The sequence below is a fragment of the Pan troglodytes genome, chromosome 7, assembly GCF_028858775.2.
Source record: "Pan troglodytes isolate AG18354 chromosome 7, NHGRI_mPanTro3-v2.0_pri, whole genome shotgun sequence".
Lineage (NCBI taxonomy): Eukaryota > Metazoa > Chordata > Mammalia > Primates > Hominidae > Pan > Pan troglodytes.
In genome coordinates, this window is record NC_072405.2 from 25438227 (window position 1) to 25457222 (window position 18996).

General features: G+C 42.3%; 1 protein-coding gene across 3 annotated transcripts in view; it reads left to right on the forward strand.

The window, feature by feature from the left end:
• Window positions 1-5628: 5628 nt before the first annotated feature.
• The window catches only part of ZDHHC2 (zinc finger DHHC-type palmitoyltransferase 2), a 68100-nt gene continuing 54732 nt past the window's right edge, over window positions 5629-18996 (forward strand). The window contains exon 1 of one of the 3 annotated variants that reach the window (XM_519614.9): window positions 5629-5994. In XM_519614.9, coding sequence (XP_519614.3) covers window positions 5865-5994 — 130 coding nt within the window. In that variant the 5' untranslated portion in view covers window positions 5629-5864. Of the gene's footprint in view, window positions 5995-6304; window positions 6558-18996 lie in introns of those variants that run through there. The other 2 variants (XM_063816185.1, XM_024345000.3) reach the window with 2 other exon arrangements.

Consider the following 18996-nt stretch of genomic DNA (forward strand, 5'->3'; position numbering starts at 1 on the left):
CTCACAGTAGACACAGCGAAAAGGTGGTTCTTTACTCTTTGGATTCCTCTTCAAAGGAAGAAATTTCCTAGTACCAAAACGTAAAATTGTTTTCAACTTCCTGTTACCTCTAATTTTTGTTTCTATAAAACAGTGAAGGGATTATTACATAGGGGACTTTTTTGTTTCTTACATTTACAAGAATAAAGCCTTATGAATATTCAGACAAGACAAAATGTCTAACCAGTTCTGTCCAACAGAACTTTCTTCAATGATGGAATGTTCTAGATCTGCAGCATCCAATGCAGTAGCCACTAGCCACATGTGGCTATTGAGCATTTGAAATGTGACTATTGCAACTAAGAATTTCCAATTTCATTTCATGTTAATTTTAACAAATTTGAATAGTGGCAACAAATGTTACTAGTGGGTACTTATTGAACAATGCAGGTCAAGAGAGTGTGATTTGAATGGCACCAAGTAAGCTTCTTCACCCCCAAATTCCTGTATCCCTATTTCTCAAGGTGCCTTGGTCTCCGTGAGCTGAAACTAACTCTTTAAGCAATGAGATGCAGAATGAAATTAAAACTACGTGCCATTCAGAGTTCTTGGTTGTAAACACAAGTCAACTCTAGTTGACTTACATAAAAAATGTTATGCAGTTATACAGGCACTCCTCCAAAATCAAAAGGAAGCCTGGAGAATGAAGCTTGAGCTGGAACAAAGGAAGCTGGTGCATGGCCAAGATCTTGCCACCAAGAACGGTCAACCTAGGATGCCATTGCTGTTCTTGACATCCCTGGACACTTGCCACTACACTGCAGAATTCTGCTGCCCTTGGTCACTCTCTGCTGGCTGTTCAGCTCTCAACTCCACAACGGCCACTTCTAATAATCTCCAGTTGAACTTGGGACATCGTATCACCCCTTAGAGATCCATAGTATAGCTGTGTCAGTCCACTGGAAGGACATGTCTGCTCACCTTTTGGGTTCATAGACAGTGCTCCTCCCCATTTAGGGGCAAAGAAGGGAATCAGTGTAAGCAAAAATATTATTTCAATGAAAATTTCCTATTTTATTTCCAAAGAGATTGACCTTAGTGCAAATTCTAAAGAAGTGCATGCAGAATCAGAATGATTTACTATATAGAAAAATGCTTTAAGTCTTTTAAATTTTTTGAATAGGGTTGTCATTTTTATTAATCGTTAGCCATTAAATTATAATAGAAAAACTGTATAATTATAACATAACTTTTTGTTTTGAGAAGAAGTTTTGCTCTTGTTGCCCAGGCTGGAGTGCATTGGCGTGATCTTGGCTCACTGCAGCCTCCACCTCCCAGGTTCAAGCAGTTCTCCTGCCTCAGCCTTCCAAGTAGCTGACATTACAGGCACCTGCCACCATGCCCAGCTAATTTTTTGTATTTTTAGTAGAGATGGGGTTTCGCCATGTTGGCCAGGCAGCTCTCAAACTTCTGACCTCAGGTGATCTGCCCGCCTTGGCCTCCCAAAGTGCTGGGATTACAGGCGTAAGCCACCGCGCCTGACCAATTATAACATAATTATAATTAGTTACAATGATATATAATTGTTCATGAAGTTATAATTCATATTTATAATTGCCTTGCTTAAGCTAACAGTTGATAACTATTGAAATCTATGGAGAAAAGGTGAAGACTGCTGCACTGCTTGGTGTGTGCCTGCCATCTAGTGGCAGGACACATTAATGCTACCGTGGAAGCCCTAGTGTGCCTGAAAGGCAGGTTTGCCAGGGACAGTTTGCTCCACTTTACATTTTCCCAGTGTTTCGACCCAATCAACTGTATACAGAGACATCCTTAGGCTTTTGAAATTATCTCCCATTTTATTCAATATAATTACAGCTGAAATGCGAACATAAATCTCTGACAGCCAAAACATATCTAACTTCATTCCTACATTCCCTAAGCACGATTCCTTTTCTTTTATTTTATGTATCTCCAGAAACAAAAAGTGGTTTAGGCATGCTATTCTTCTCCCACAGAGAATGTTTTGACCGCTATTATAAACATGCACATTGACACTGGAGTCACTGATGTCATGGACTGCTGCCTTCTAAAGAGCTCTTCTCCCCCAAAAGGTGATAAGATTAAGTTTGAGAAAATAATGAAAGAGAATCTATCAGTATTCATGCAGACCACTCTAGTAAGGATGGGAGAGCCATGAGTAAATAAGATATAGATCCAGACCTCAGCTTCATTGCTTCCAATCCTTGTAAGATTTAGAACTCCTTGTATTTGTGAAGTATCATACCCTCTTAGCAAACTCAAGACAATCAACGTCTCATATACATGAGACTAATACGACTGACCTCATATCTTGTTGCAATGTTGCCCTCTAAGAACCCTTCCAAAAGGAAGGAGTAAATATCAAGCAAGTGTCCTAATAGTTTCTGGTAGGTGGTTTGGCTGAAAAGCTTGAGATGAGGTTGGCATAGGCAACATTAAGGGGGATCTGTGCTCTCTAGCAGCAGGTGCGTCCACGCCTTCCTGGGTTTGGCTAGCATGCTATGTTTGATTCATACGATGCAAGAGACTATGTTAAAATGGTAATCTGGATCTGCAGGCAGAAGGAAGATTAGCAGTATTAATCATGAAAGTACGGTAGACTTGAGGTTTGGGAACTCAAGAATTTGGGGGACTGGGCTGGAGGGAGAGGAGGAACGTTTAAGGTTCCTGGGCTGGGCACGGTGGCTCACACCTGTAATTCCAACACTTTCGGAGGCCGAGGCGGGCGGATCACCAGGTCAGGAGTTTGAGACCAGTTCGGCCAACATACTGAAACCCTGTCTCTACTACAAATACAAAAAATTAGCCGGGCACGGTGGCGGGCACCTGTAATCCCAGCTACTCGGGAAGCTGAGGCAGGAGAATCGCTTGAACCCGGGAGGCGGAGGTTGCAGTGAGCCGAGATGGCACCATTGCACTCCAGCCCAGGCAACAGTGCGAAATTATGTCTCAAAAAAAGAGTGAGATTCCTTCATGGGGCAGGAACTGAAAATAAGAGTTGTGAAAGTTTGAGAGGTGAATGATGTTGCTAGACCGCTGAGTGCAAGGAGCATACAGGCAGAGGCCTAGCGAGGATGGAGTCATGGTCATTAGGGACTGGATGAATCTAGCAAGGGGGCTTTTCTCCCGTTCTCAGTCACTCCCCTCACCCTCCTCCTTGCCTGGCTGTCCGCTCGTCTCTTCTCTTCCTTAGCGTTGCCTTCTTCCTCCTTTGCTGTGGCTGGCTTTCTTTTTCATAAATGGTCATATCAGTTTAATCACAGTTATACATGAAACCTACTGAACATCCGAATTAAAATTCGTGAGTTGAATCTTCTGTATTTCTAAACAGTAAGTCTCTAGTGAAGTTTCTTCTTGTCTGTGACCTTCAAATTATTTTTTCTGTTTATGTAGTCCTAAAGAAAAAGAAAATAAATCAAAGGCTCTCTATACCTCAAAATAAAAGTTCTCCTTCCACTCTCATCAAAGACTAGTATCTAGAGATTGGCTACTCACCAAAGAGCTTACATTTGTGCATGCTGCTTATGCCTAATTAGAGACTACGCAGAGATCAATCCTGTTATCTTGTGGCTGTGGAGATGCTTCTTCCTACTCCAGACTTTTTTTGTATTTAAGATAAGAGAACTTGAAAAACCCAGCAATAGTAGTATCCTTAAAATGGCAATTACAAAAAAAAAGTTGAAAATATCTCACAAATATTTTCACAATTATTATTCACAATTATTATATTGTGAAAATTATTAAATTGTGAAAATATTTCACAATTATTATAAATAGGAACAATTAAACAACATCTTAGATGAGTAATAAAAATGTAGCTCCTTCAGAGATATGACACCTGCATACTTTTCCAAAAGGGTAGATGATGTGAAAACTGGGCAGAATGCTATTCCATTTCCGATTTCAAGACCCTGTAAGACTGTGAGAGGAGGAAGAGCACAGGGCATCGTCGCATCCAGGATCTACAGAGGCACTATTTGCACTTTCTCCACTGTTTCCAGTATGGAAAATCCGACTCCTTCCTTTTCATTCCTTGATGGTCTCTATTGACCTTCAGTCACTGATTTGCTTCTCTTTGTGAGGGTATTTCAGTCCCAGGAGGAACTTTTAATTCCTGTTTTTTACTCTCTTCTGATTGGGGGGGAACACAGGATTAATATCCATGGAAAACATTAAGGAATCCAGAGAAGTTTTATTTTTACATTAATATACAGAATATCCACAGAGAATATAAAAGGCTACAGCAAAATCAAGTGATTCACTGGGACATAATATGTCTCTCTTTTCAATTATTTAAAGTCCCACAGAAACTTGACTGACATTTTCTATGCATTTTTGAAGAGAAATGGAAAGAGATGTGGGGGGGGGGGCGGTAACATATAGCTATTTCGGGAGAGATTAGCTTGTTGTGTAATCCAGTCACAGAAAGATAATCGCAGACACCAGAGCTAAATTTCTTTGACTGAATTCATGTAAATCAGTATTTTTTTTTTTACTTCTACACATGAATAAGAAGTAATTTCATTCACTGGGGTTGCTGTGTGGTGTAAATACACATATTCACTAATGTTAAGAAAAATTGTGCTTATTATGTATAGTAGTGATGCACATAATTTACACACACTCATTGATTGAAATGTTTCCCTGTGGATCAGGTGCGTTCATAATCAGATGAAGGAAAAGCAAAGGAAGCATTTATTTTCCATTTCGTGAATCATAAAATCGGAGGTTTGGGCTGACTACCTTTAGGTTCCCTTACGGTGTTTTTTGGGAACCGCTTTGGAGTCAGCTATCTGCTAAGTTTGGAATTGCCACCACGAAAGTAAACACCGTAGTGAGGAGCGGGTTGAGGAAAAGAATAAATAGTTGGTGGAAGGAACCACCGTACTCGAGGGAGGGGACAGTGGGAACGGCCCCTGTCACAATCACTCAATCATTTATCCAAAGCATCAACATTCTCAGAGCAAAGAACTTGTGTTTCTAACTCCAGAGGTGCCTGGATTCACAACCAAAAATGCTTCTTCCTCGCTCTCCACAGCCCCTCCCATGCCATACGCCGGCTCGGCACCCCCTCTTCGCTGTGCATTTCTGCTTCCCCCCAAAGCCGGAGTAGTAAAGGGAGGCTCCTCGCGGCCCCCGCGGGCTCCCAGGGACCCGCAAGTTGAAGCGCGAGGGTTCCACGCGGGCTGCGGGGACGCGGGCCTCCGTGCTGCAGACTTTCTCAGGGCGCCTGGGTCGCAGCAGGCGCGGAGTCCCGCGCGCAGCAGCTGCTCCGCCGGCCTCGCCTCCGACCCCCGCCCTGCGCCAAGCGCGGAAGCGCTCGCAACCCAACTGCCCCGGGTGCCGGGCGCCTAGGGAGGGGCCGCCACCGCCCCCTCCGCCCGGGGGCCAGCGCCGAGCAGCCCCCGCCTCCCCGGAATCCAGAGGCCGAGCCGGAGGCGGCGGGGCCACGGTGGGAGCCCGCGAGGTGGCCCGAGCCAGGGCTCCGTATCCCCGCAGAGCCCGCCCGAGGGCGCAGCCGGCCACGCCAGGGGAGGCAGCCGGGCGGCGGGGAACGGCGGGGGCGGAGCGCAGCCTCCCGACGCCGCCGCCTCACCGCCCCCCTCCGCCTCCTCGTCCTCCGCTCGCAGCCGCCGCCTCCGCCGGGCTGAGGAGCCGGGAGTCCGCCGCGCCAGCTCGGGGCTGCGGGATGGGGAGTTAGCGCCACGGCGGCGGCAGTGGCCGCAGCGCACCCCGCCGCCGCCCAGGAGCCCGTCCAGCCAGGGGTGCCGGGCCCGCCCAGCCCGCCCCGGAGCCAGGCCCGCGGGCGGCGGCGGAGCTGGGCAGGTGGATGCGGCTGGAAGATGGCGCCCTCGGGCCCGGGCAGCAGCGCCAGGCGGCGGTGCCGGCGGGTGCTGTACTGGATCCCGGTGGTCTTCATCACTCTCCTGCTCGGCTGGTCCTACTACGCCTACGCCATCCAGCTGTGCATAGGTGAGTGCGCCCCCCGCCGCGGCGCCCCCAGCGCAGCGCAGCCCACCCCGACTGTCCCGGGACGCTCAGCCGCGCCTCCACTCTCGCCCCCCGGATGCGCCCCGGGCGCTGCCAACCTGCCGCGTCCCGCCGGCTCCGCCGCCGAAAGCAGCCTCGGGGCAGCTTTTTCCACGCGCACGCCCCTCGCCCTCCCCTCCCAACTCTCGGGTTATGGTGCCGCCTCCGCCCCGCACTCGCCGCCGAGCCTCCCGCCGCCTTCCGCTCACCGCCGCCGCCCCGGCCACACCCCCTAGAGGGGCGGACGGTCCCCGGGACCGCTGTGGAGAGGGGAGGCCGAGGCCGGCGAGGTGCGCCGGGGGCTGAAGGGCTGAGCTGGGCCCGGCCCCGAGCTGCGCCAGACCCGCGCGGGGGTGCTGGCCTTGGCGGCGGAGCTGGATCCCTTGCTGGTTGGCGTCAATCCACTCGTTAGAAATTTGTGACAGCGCTCAGGGGCGTTTTTGCTGCCTTTATGATTTGAGGATTGCCAGTTGGACACTTTTCTAGTTAAAAAGGATGTGGAGGAGGTGAGCTACTAGAAAGTATTTTTGAGGACATGTGCAACACACTAAACCATAATTTAGGTGTTTGAACAGTAGGGAGAGAAAAAAAGAGGTGATCGTCTGAGGTTTTTACACCCAGAGAGCAAAGTGGCTCCAGTCCGAGTTCGAGGTTCCTGAATTGGTGGGTAGGATACTTTTAATGCTGAAGATTAAAATTTTTTAAAAAGTTGATTATTATGCACAAGTAGGGAGTACAATGATGTCGCTTAATGTAAGCTGGTTTCTACCTTCAGGGGTTTTATGAAAACTGATCTGGGTTATCAGAAAAAGATGTTAAAACAGAAAATGACCTTTCTGCCAGTGACTTGTGAATGCTTTCTGTGTTTCGTGCTCCACCTAACAAAGTGTCTGTTTTTGCCCTACCAAGTGCTAGCTTTGGGTGGGACAAGGGAAAAGATTAAATAGTGGCCTATTATTTTGAGCCTTCACAAGCTCAGCATTTTCAAAGCCTCAAGATTCAGACATAAAATCTTGTCTGAAGCCATCTTACCTCAAAATGTTGCGCCTTGTGAGAAAGTGTCATAATAATACATCAAAATAATCACTGATGTAAGTTGTAAGAGAACCGAGACTTTTATTTCATATAGTTTTAAAATTTGCTGTTATTACTTGAAGGGATTTAGAAACAAGCTTAATAGTCCAAAAAAAAAAAAAAAAAACCTTGAGTCTGTTGTTAGGAAAAGATGAGGCTGTACAGGCATTATCATGAGGATGCATTTAGGTATGCAGTCGTCAAGTCATCTAAAATATATAGGAAAGGACGTGTAGTAAATTTTGTATTAGCTGTTAATATTAAAATAGCTTGCCTTATTGAGATAGACTGTATATGTTACATAACTGTTGGGAACCTTTGTTGTGTTTCATTCCTTCGTCCTCTTAAAAACAGTGACCAGTATCGATTAATATAACCTGCAAAGAAGGGACATCCTAGAAGGCCTTCATTATCAAAATAGCCTATTCTCCTGTATTATCACATTAAGCTAAGACGCTTATCTTGGTACAGTGTCTCATGTCCATTAAGAAGAAGCATTTGAAGACAGAGAGAGCTCTTCTGCCCGTTAGAAGGATGTCTGCTCCTAGCTGAGGTGCTATATGGCAGATCTTACTATTGTATTGGGTAGACAGGTGATGGGGAAGGAACTAAATGGAAAATTGCTATTATATCTGAATCGTATGTTTATATGTACTTTCTGTAAGTTTAAGACAAATCTAGAGTATCCATAAAATCCGCATCAGTATTTTAGTAAGTGACGATTTGACTAAGAGGAAGAATGCCTCTTTTTAAACTGCCTAAGTGGCGTGGCCTGTAATTGATACCTTATCTATCACTTCTTGTCCCTGCCTGCCTGGCGCAATGCCTGTCTGCCTGGCGCAATGCCTGTCTGCCTGGCCTGGCGCAATGCCTGCCACATTGAAAGCAACAGTAAGTGGTCTTGAATAAACAAATAAATGATTCAGAGGCACTATCTCCTAGGTTTTCAGAAAGTAGCTTTTATATTTTTATTGCTGTAGAAACAAAAAGTAATTGTTATGAAAGATCTAGACTCTAGAGTCTAAGAAGGAAGAACAAGTTGAAGCTGAATTTGATTCTAGAGACCATGGCAGTTTATGACTGGCAAGCTTTGCATAGCCTTGGTTGAGTGGGAAGTTGAAATTTCCTTATAGGCACTGGGAAAGATGGCGACTAGTGTGACTGACACACAAAACCAGACTCCCAGACTCCTTTCCTTTTCACAGACAAAGCAAATGGAAATACCAGCCCCCACCCCATCCCCAGCATTAATCACATCTCAGACTGCCCTGCCTTTTGAAGATTCTTTTTCTCTTGGAAGTTGCCATTTACAAGCAGATTTTCCAAATTTCTTCCATAAAACATTGGCCAAGGTTGGGACCAGAGTGTGGGGGTCGAGGGCTGGGAACTGGATCAGGTAGCAAATGGAATAGAAGAAACAAGGTGATTTACCCTGGTCCTCCTTCCGCATCTGCTCTCAGCTAGGGATGACCCTGAATATAAATTATTCTGTGCCCTTTGCTGAATGAACTGCAATTTAGGAGTAGTGCTTATCCTGGTATCCTTGGAAACTGGAGATAATGATTCTCATTACAGTTAGTTTCTATATTTAACAACGTGGATGTATGTGGCTCTCTAGGCACTTTTTCAGTTAGCATAATTTTTGCTTAGTGTTTGTATTTTATAAAAATAACCTCTCTTTGGAATATGTGTATATGTAAAATATATGGGATGTACATATATTGTGTGAGAGTCAAGTATTTTTGGTTAAGTCAGCTTCCTATTCTGCTAAAGAAAAGATCACAAAAGACAGTTATACTGCTAATCATTTGGACCACGTTTATCTCGTTTGTTGATGAACGAGGCTCTTCTATTCCTATTCCTCCCCCTCCATCCTTTCCTTCCCTTACCACTCCTTTTCCCTCTCCCCTGTCCCTCCTGTCCCTCTCTCCACTCCTGGCTTCTTTCGTGTCTTAACTCTCTTTGCTCTCTTTAGATATTAGGTTGGTTTCCATCAAGTAAGATAAACTCAAAGGTAACATTTGTACGGGAAACTTTAGGATGCACTATGAGAGGGAGTGAGGGTGGTCTGCAGCCTCAGGCATGCTCCATTCAGCGAGCACACGACGTGGTTTATGTTTTACAGATCCCTTGTGGCTGCTGCTGTGTTAACTTCGCTTGTTGAAGAAGGTTCACTGAAGTTTCCCCTTTTAAGTGCTAACATTTAAATTGTTTTAACTATTTCATACCGTTTTCTTTATTTCAAATTTACCGAAAAGTTTCAATAGTACAGGAAACTTCCACATACCCTTGTGTAACCAGTTCAGTTCCCATTTTTCTTAAATATATTACTTTCCTGCTCCTTAGGCAGGTGCTATGAGACGTTTATGATGATGTTGCGCACTTATGTAGTTCTGAATTTGCGTATGGTTTTAGTTTCGTCATTTTAAACAATCATGAATTTTGAAAAGCTTAAAGGTCATCCAGGCTAACCCCTTCTGTATTTTTAAATGAAAGAGTTAAACTAAATTCCAGAGTTGCCACAAGTTCAATGTTCTTCCTCCGAGTTACCTAGCGGAGGTGTCAACTATGACCTTAGCTGCTGTGATGCAGATGTCCAGATGTCTCCTTTTCCCAGCAAACCCCTCTCCAAATATCTTAGCCCATTGAAGTTATGCAGCAACTCTTTTTAACTTTATTATCGTTTACAGAGAGTTGACAGAGCTCTGAAAATAAGCCAACAGTCTTTACACAATTTTAGAGTTTTAAAGGGCTTTGTAGTTTGGGGCTATATAGTATGTATTTTTGGCTTTGCAAGCCGTGTGGTCTCTGTTCCAGCCACTCAACTCTGCTATCTTAGAGAGCGGCCATAGAAGATACTTTAACAAATGGGCGTGGCTTTTATTCAACAAAAATATGTGGCCAATCTTGGCCCTTGGGCAATAGTTTGCTGAGCTTTGGAGTATGTGGGAAGGTAGACCACTAGAATCTTGAGGTTTTACTCGCAGTTTTGCTGTCTTTATTACTAAACATCCTTCAGCAGTGATTGCAGCCTATTATATTCCACAGTGATTATAATACTTAGGGATCAGTTTGAGAGATACGCAGCCATGTTTTCATTCTTTTAAACAAACAAGAAAACAAACATCCCTAAGAACAAAATACATAAAGCCTCCTACTTGGATTCTGTGAAGTTATGACCTACCATTCATTCAAGGCCACTGCAGGCTCAAGGATAGAGACTGCTGGGGCTCTCAATTGTTTTCCAGCATGAAATGAATTTGAGCTACACAGAAGAAGAAATGTATTCTTGTTATTGATTTTAAACTGTTGCTTTATATTATTAATATCTTGATATTCCTGATACTTAAACTATTACTTTAAAAACTGTGTAGGACAATAAAGCATTTTTCACAAAAAAGAACAGGCAGTAGATCTTGGGAATACAGATGTTCTATTAAGTTGATGCAAAAGTAATTGCAGTTTTTGCCATTAGTTGGTTTTGCCAGCTGTTTTAAATATTAAAATAGTTTTAAGTGGAATGTAAGGCACATCCATAGAAAACTTATGTATGCAAAACATTTAATGCCTACATCACCTTAGAAATGATTACTTATTGGCCAGCACGGTGGCTCACCCTTGTAATCCCAGCACTTTGGGAGGCCAAGGTGGGAGGATCAGTTGAGGTCAGGAGTTTGAGACCAGCCTGGCCAACATAGTGGAACCCTGTCTCTACCAAAAAATACAAATATTAGCCAGGTGTGGTGGTGCGTGCCTGTAGTCACAGCTGCTCGGGAGGCTAAGGCAGAAGAAATTGCCTGAACCGGGGAGGCAGAGGCTACAGTGAGCCGAGATCACACCACTGCACTTCAGCCTGGGGTGACAGAGCGAGACCCTGTCTCAAAAAAAAAAAAAAAAAAAAAAAAAAATTATTAGTTGTTAGCAATATGATTCAAAATATATTCTGTGACTTTTCTTGATATTGTTGAATATTTTAAAGATTTGAATTTATGTGAATAGGGTAATAAAAACTCAACATTTCTTCAAATCAAAAATTCAAATGTATAAAATATGATATGTTCCAAACTCTTGATCCGTGCTGCCATTTTACTTTAATATAAATGGTCAAGTCGGAAAGGGGAGTAAGAGAAAGGACTCTGCTTAATGCTTTTTTTGGTTCCATTTAGTGTGTCAGAGACTTCCTTTTCTTTTGATGTACTGGACAATGCAGCATTACTATTTGCTATTAAACCCTATTAGAGAAAAACATTTAAGGCAATTAGCACAGTCTTAGCATGTACAAATGCGCAATAAATGTTGAATGAATTAATCTCATAGTTTCTACTTAGTCTTATTCAATTGTATAATGCAAATAAGTGAGAGGACAGGATCTGGGGTCAAACCTCAGTTTAAACTGAGGCTTATTATGGAAAAGTTCGCTTGCAATTGCTTACTGAGAATGTCATCCATGCCATTAAATTGGTACTTGCAGGAATGTTTCCAGTAATTAAACAGAAGCTGATGGGATGGTTTCTTAAATCAAGGTAATTAATTGTCTCTAGAGAAGGTGTGTTTCCATGAGGTTAGAAAGAAGGCAGCTTCTTGAGGGCTTGGGTAGGGTTCATTCAAAAGCATTTACTTGCCAGGCATTTCCCGCCACAGAAATGATTTAGAAGATAACTTAATAGAGATCTTTTCCTAGTAGTCAGGAAAAAAAACAGCCTCTGGGAAAAAACCCAAAACCAAAGCTTTCTAGCTGGCTTGGGCATGAGGAGAGGAGTTGCCACCTTTCCGGATGCCATTTCCACAGCAGAGTGGTAGGAAAGCAGAAATGGAAAGCAAAACGTCTCACTCCTAGACATGTGAGTTGGCTGCCTGGCCAATGGAAAAGGATAAACAATGAGGCAGGTAAAAAGAGCTTTTGGGGAGCACGTAAGTAGAAATGAATTTTAAGTCATGTTACAGATCTTACCACATATATTTAGTGGTTGACATAGTCTCAGAGTAAGATTATAAGCAGCAGTGTGTGCCTCTGCTATGAAGTAGGAGGTTGTTTTAGCTCCCTCACTTCTTACCTGATGCTCGGGCCACTTTTACTCTGCCCAGGGCCTGTGACCTTGTGGGTGAAACTGGGCATGAATGCAACTCTCTGAATCCACGGCGAGCCTGGAGAGCTTAGCTTAGAAATGGACAGAAACGAAGGGCAGGCGGGTGAAGCGGAGCTGACGTTGCACCTGAGGAACCGCCTTTGGAAAGAGCTGCTGCCTGGCAGCCGGTCACCACAGAGCGCTGGAACCACCTGTGCTCCAGGCTCCCCCAGCCTGGTAACAGCGGGTCCAGTGTTCCAGCCTGGGCAGTGTCCAGCTGGCAGGGCTGAGGTTGTTGCGCCCACATCTCAGGCTGCATGGTCCAGCGAGCTCAGGTGTTTGATCTTTTTTCGTTACCATAGTGAGAAGTGTGCTAGCGGGGAAAAAAGACAAATGTATCCCATAGATGAGTATATATGGGGGCGAGGGGTTCTCCATGAAATGATCCTCATTGATTTTTTTGTTTCATTTGTTTTTATGTTTTATCTTGATGGAGAATTTGTGATTTTCCTTCTCAGAAAAATAGAGCTATACTTACATTTCATAATTTATACTGCTGATTTATGCCACTGCGTTTTGACAGTTGTATCATATCACCCAGCCTTCTCTTCTCCAGGAAGTGGTGTATTCATGGGTCCCCTGAGATTCCAGCACTGCTTATGATGAGTGTAGAAATTTTATCTTGTCTATCTTGCAGAATGACAGATTAGAATATGGCATAGATTCTTAATGCTGTCTGTTGGGAAAACAATATTCTAAAGATGATTAGAAAGACAGTTTTAATATTATGTGGAATTCTGTTATTACATATTACCATTTAGAAATACTACAGAGAATTTATAATGAAAGCATAAAATAATTGAATGAGGTTTTTAATAGTCCATTAGAAAATTGTTGAAAATTTTTTCCTAATTCCTTTAAGGGAATTTTATTATAATTGTCTTGATTGTTGTTTCAATCAAATGGCAGAAGTGAAAAGGGCGAAATTATCAAGGCAGGGGGTAGGAGGAGGAGGCGCTGGGTAGGATGCTCTGATTTCTTGAGAACAATAGGATAGCTGTAAAGAAACCAGACATGATTGCTTGAGAATTTTCCTTTCAAAATGATAATATCACACTTTATATCATTTATGTAGCATTTTTCCTAATTTGACTTTTTATCTGGCCATGACTTTTAAATTCAGTTATAAATATTAGTTGCCTGAAGTGTTATAAAATCCATTTTTATTTGAGAGATACTCACAAGCGAAAATATATGCTGCATTTCTCGTCTTAGCACTTCACTCTGAAGTGCATACTTAATGGTAGTTCATTTTAGGTATGTTATTGATTGGATTACATTTTAAAAATGCAAATGAGTAAGTGCGTTTATGGGTGGCTGGGTTTTATTTCTTTGCCAGTATTTCTTCCTGGTATCCTGAAGTTTCTCCTCATGTGAAGTATACAATTAAGCATTCCTGTCATACTTAAATTAATTAGACCTTTTATTCACTAGCATTGCCACCCCAGAGGAACAGAGTGGTGCAGAGGAGTTCATCAGCAAAATATACACTAAACAATAAAAAAAAAAACCTTTTTCTCTAATTCTTTTGAAACAAAACATCCAAATAATAAAATAGTTTCTAGGTAGTTGTCTATCTTCATGATCATGTTATAAAAGATATAATCCTTATAAAAATAAGTTCATATTGTTTCAAAAATTGTATGTGATTATAATTCAGTGAAATTTGGGAAACCAGAATGGCTTTGTCATGATTACCTATTTTCTTATGTACAGATAAAATTAAATTCTGTCTCTGTGTTTACTGCATTATGTGAATGGATTTTCATCATATTTGAAGGGTATGTGACATGGAGTAAGGGTGAGTACATGGAGTAAGGTGACTTAAAATTCAGACTGAACTGGTCCCTCATCCCTTTGGATCCCATGAGTCCTCTCAAAGAGCTGAATCAAAGTATGGCTTTTCACCAGATTTGTAGGGATGTGAGGAATGGTGTGATTTGGAATTGTGTTTGTAATGTACATAGCACGTTGGAAGTATTTTGGTAGGAAAGACAGTCCACTCCAGAACAGCTGAGCTGGAGCTGTAATGAGAGATACCTGAGGCCAACTGCGAGCACGAAAAAGATTTCAGTTATGAGTCTTACACTGAAAGTCATAAGCTTGCTCCAAATTCCAGGGGCTAACTTGTGATCAAGTTTACTACTAAATGGGCAACTCCATGTGACCTGTTTTAGGAAGAAAGGCAGTCAGGGACTTATGTACTTAACTATGACTAGTGATTAGCCAGGGCATCTTCAGAGAGGTCAGTGAATGGGAAAAGATAAAGGGCAGGGACCAGTTTGACTTAATCAAGGTCTTAATTGTAGCATATTTTAATGAAATGCAATTTATTCCAGGACTAATACCTACTGAAAATTAAGATATACAAAACAAAGAACTGTATGTCATTCAAAGGAGGGGGAAGGGTAGTGATTCACCATAGCCTCCCATAAACTTGCCCTTTTACAAATCCAAGAACTGAATGCATTTTAACCGTCCATAATTCATTGGACACCCTTTTAATTTATTCATTCAAAAAATATCTATTGACAGATGTTGGAGCTTACATTTCTAATTGGGGGAAGGAAAATGAAATAAAAAACATAAGTACATTAGACAGTTTGTTAGAGGATCATCAGTGGCATGACACAAAGCAAAAAGTAGGGCAAGAAGGACTGAGAATGCCAGAGGAAGGTTTCAATTTTAAATGCAGTAGCCAGAGAAGGAGAAGAACTCATGAAATTTAAGCAGAGAACTGAAGGAGCTGAAAGATTTAACCATGCGGGTATTGTGGAGAAATATATCTCCGGCCAGGGGAGTTTGATTTACAAGCACAGAGGCAGGGGTCAGCCCAGCATGTGTGAGGAAGAGCAAGGAGGTCATTTTGGCTGAAGTGTAGTGAGCAAGGGAAAGGGAAGTAGGTGACAGGTCAGAGATGTGGGGAGAAAGCAGAGATCATGGAGGGCCTCAGGCCAGAGGCCACTGTGAGGACTTTGGTTTTACGTGGGGTGACATGAGAATCCACTGCAGGGTGTTGAGTACAGAGGTGATGTGCTGCGACTTATTTGAAAAGATCTTTCTGGCCGCTGTGGACCTAGGCTACTGCATCAATCCAGGTGAGCGATGATGGTGTGTGAAACCATGGCGTGGGCACTGGAAATGGTGAGAGGTGGTCAGATTCTGGACGTATTTTTACAGTAGCGACAGCAGAACTCATAGACAGATTTGAGTTGTGTAAGAAAGAACGGAGTCAAAAATGATTCCATTGTTTTTGACCCATACAACCGAAAGGATGATCAGTTGAGATGCAGAAGGCATCAGTTAGGTGGCGTGGAGGGTTGCATTAGATCTGGAATGGATGTGCTGTCATGAAATAGAGGTGCTGAGTAAGCAGTTGCACACATGAAGTTGGCATTTGGGAGAGAGGTATAGAATGTGGGAATAAATTCAGGAGTCTTCAGCATGTAAGTGGATTTAAAGACTTGGCACTGGATACATTTGTTCTACCACATGTGAGAACGTAAATGAGCAGAGAAATGGACCAAAGATGACCAACACTGAGAGTTCAGGAGATGAGTAGGAACCAGCAAAGAAGACTGAGAAGGAGCGCCCAATAACGGGAAGGAAAACTGAGAGAGTGTGGTGTCCTGAAGCCTGGGGAGGAAAGGGTATCAAGGAGGAGGGAGGAATCAACATTGCCACATGTACTGGCCCATCAAGTCGGGAAGGACAGAGAATTTAACAATGTGCACATTGAACCCTTGTTTTGAACTTATTACTGACTCTGATGACTTTCAATGTAATTTACAAGGTTACCAAAAAGAATCTTGTATACCAGTGTACGAGTTGCTGGGATATCTGAATTAATTCAATCCAAGTTAAAAAGGCTTTACTCTGTTAGGCAAGCTTAACTTTTCTTATTATCTGAAAATAATCTACAGAAAATTTCATGAGCTGTAACCATGTCTGGTTTATGCACTCTTATAGCCCTGGTATCTAACACAGACGTTGACACGTACTAACATTTGGGACATATGTTTCTTGGATGAATCAAAAGATGAGTGCCAGCTAAACTTGTTCAGTTTGAGCCCTCTGAGCAGGGTGGACCTCTCAAGCAACAAAGAATGTTGAATCCTACATGAGGGGATTATCTATTTTGGCTTTTTACTCTTTGATCATCCAGATGTTTATAAACAAGCTGGTAATACTTTTTTTTTTTTACTTTTTTTTTTTTTTTTTGAGACAGTCTCGCTCTGTCAGCCAGGCTGAAGTGCGATGGTGCAATATTGGCTCACTGCAACCTCCGCCTCCCGAGTTCAAGTAATTCTCCCGCCTCAGCCTCTCAAGTAGCTGGGATTACAGGCACCTGCCATCATGCCGGGCTAATTTTTCCATTTTTGTAGAGACGGGGTTTCACCATGTTGGCCAGGCTGGTCTTGAACTCCTGACCTCAGGTGATTCGGCCTCCCAAAGTGCTGGGATTATAGGTGTGAGCCACCACGCCCGGCCACAAGCTGGTAATATTTTTATGGTTTCACATATAACAATAAAAAAACCTTTTTTTCTTTCTGGACGTTAAAATGTTATCTGTAATGAGAATTTAGATGATCAAGTTAATTGTAGAACTCACTTGAAAATTTAAAAGATAAATTATATGTGTAATAGAATAAGTAATATCCTCATATATCTATAATAAAAATAATAAATAAGAACAATGTAGAATGTAAAATTTTTGCCCCAGTATACTTATAAAATAATCACAAAAAATGAGTGAAATGCATTTGCAGGAAACACTCCAACAGCATTGCCTAGAGATAACTGTAGTCCGTTTTAGTAGTTTTCAGATAATTCACCCCCACCCGCCCTTAATGTGCTAAAATTGTTACCCTTTTTAGATTTAAAAAGACCTTCTAACATGTGTTTCAATTTTCTTTTTCCTTGTCCCAGCCTTCTCAGAGTATACTGAATATAATTTAGCTCTGATTTAAGGCAGTAAATCCGAGATAGATACATGTATCAAGCTACTCTCCAAGACCCTTGGAGTTTGAGGATTTTACATTCTATTTCATCTATTTCCTATTGACTGAAAAAGGTCAAGGAAGACCGGAATTTTGGCTCGGCATTCTTTTGAATCTCAAGCACTGAGAATCTGGGGAGACTTGTGAATGAGCCGCTTAGCATGCGGAAATGCCTAACTAGGCATACACAGCTCAACAAAGCTTTGTTTTTCTCTGCTTATCACTTCTGGGGTTACTTTTATGAGATGTTAAACAACAGTGAAAACTTTTAACCATGGAAGTGACCAGAGGTGAGAAAACTTTAGCTAATGTTGATTTTTAACTTAATTTGTGGTTTGAGAATAAGCCCTAGAGCAGATTTTTTTTTTATTTTTTATTGTGGTAAAATATTGATAACATAAAAATTTTCCATTTTAACCATTTTTAAGTATACAGATTAGTGTCATTAAGTACATTCAAAATGCTGTGCGATCATCACTACTGTCCATTTTCCAACTTTGTCATCTTCCCAAACTGCATCGCTGTGCGGTTAACACTAACCCTCATTCTTCCCTCCCCCACCCTCTGGCAGCCACCATTCTACTTTCTGCCTCCGTGAGTCCAGCTGTCCAGGTAGCTCCTATGAGTGGAATCATACTATATTTGTCCTTTTGAATCTAGTTTATTTCACTTACGTAATATCTTCAGAGTTCACCTGTGTTGTAGCATGTGTCAGAATTTCATTTTTTCAAAGGCCGAATAATATTTCGTGGCATGTATATATCAGATATTGTTTATCCATTAATGGAGGTTTGAGTTGTTTCTACCTTTTTGGCTATTCTGAATAATGCTGCTGTGAACAGTATACAGAAATACCTGTTTGAGTCCCTGCTTTAAATTCTTTTGGTAGATACCTAAGAGTGGAATTGGTCAGTCATATGGTAATTCTGTGTTTAATTTTTTGAGGACACCATACTGTTTTTCTGGAGCAGGTGATTTTTGATGCAAGTGTCACCCAGAGAAGCCTATATATGCCCTTGTAAACATGTCCAAATTTGAAGGTCTCTAGAGGTATCCATGAGATGTATCAGTGTTACTGCAGAAATTTGTTTTTTTTTTTTTTTTTTTTTTTTTTTTACCATCTTGCCATTTCATGGTTCAGCAGAAAAGCTGATGGGCAGGGGATTGTGAAGGATCCCATGTTGCCCATATGGTGGCCTTCATTACTGGGTAGTGTGTTCCTTATGAGAGTGCTGGTCATCGGGCATGCCCAGGGCAGAAAACTCGAGGGCCTCTAGCTTACTGCATATAGGCAGGAATTCAACAACAGTTTTTGAGTAGCCAGAGTCCAGAGCACAGAAATGACAGATGGAAATTTAATCTTGAAAGAACATATTAGCAGGTGGAAATGGTACGCAAACTGATAAAGAGGAGCAGGTGGGAAGGAGGGGAAGTATGCCGTGAATGCATCATGAATACATGTGAGTGCATGGTGTCAATCATGAACTCGATTCTGATCCACAGCAGGGACTGAACATGATTTATAAATGAAGAGCAAGGTTTTTGTTTTGCCCAAAGATCCAGAGTAAGTGAAATGATTTTAGTAAGAGAAAGCATAAATCCACACATAAAATTAGGGGAGAGATACAGGCGGGAAACCTGAGACGCAGTTTACACATGGAGCAGAGGAAGACACTCATTCCAAATATTGATGACTGGATTCTTCAATTCCTTGCATAATTTTTTTTAGAACTTCTCACTTACAT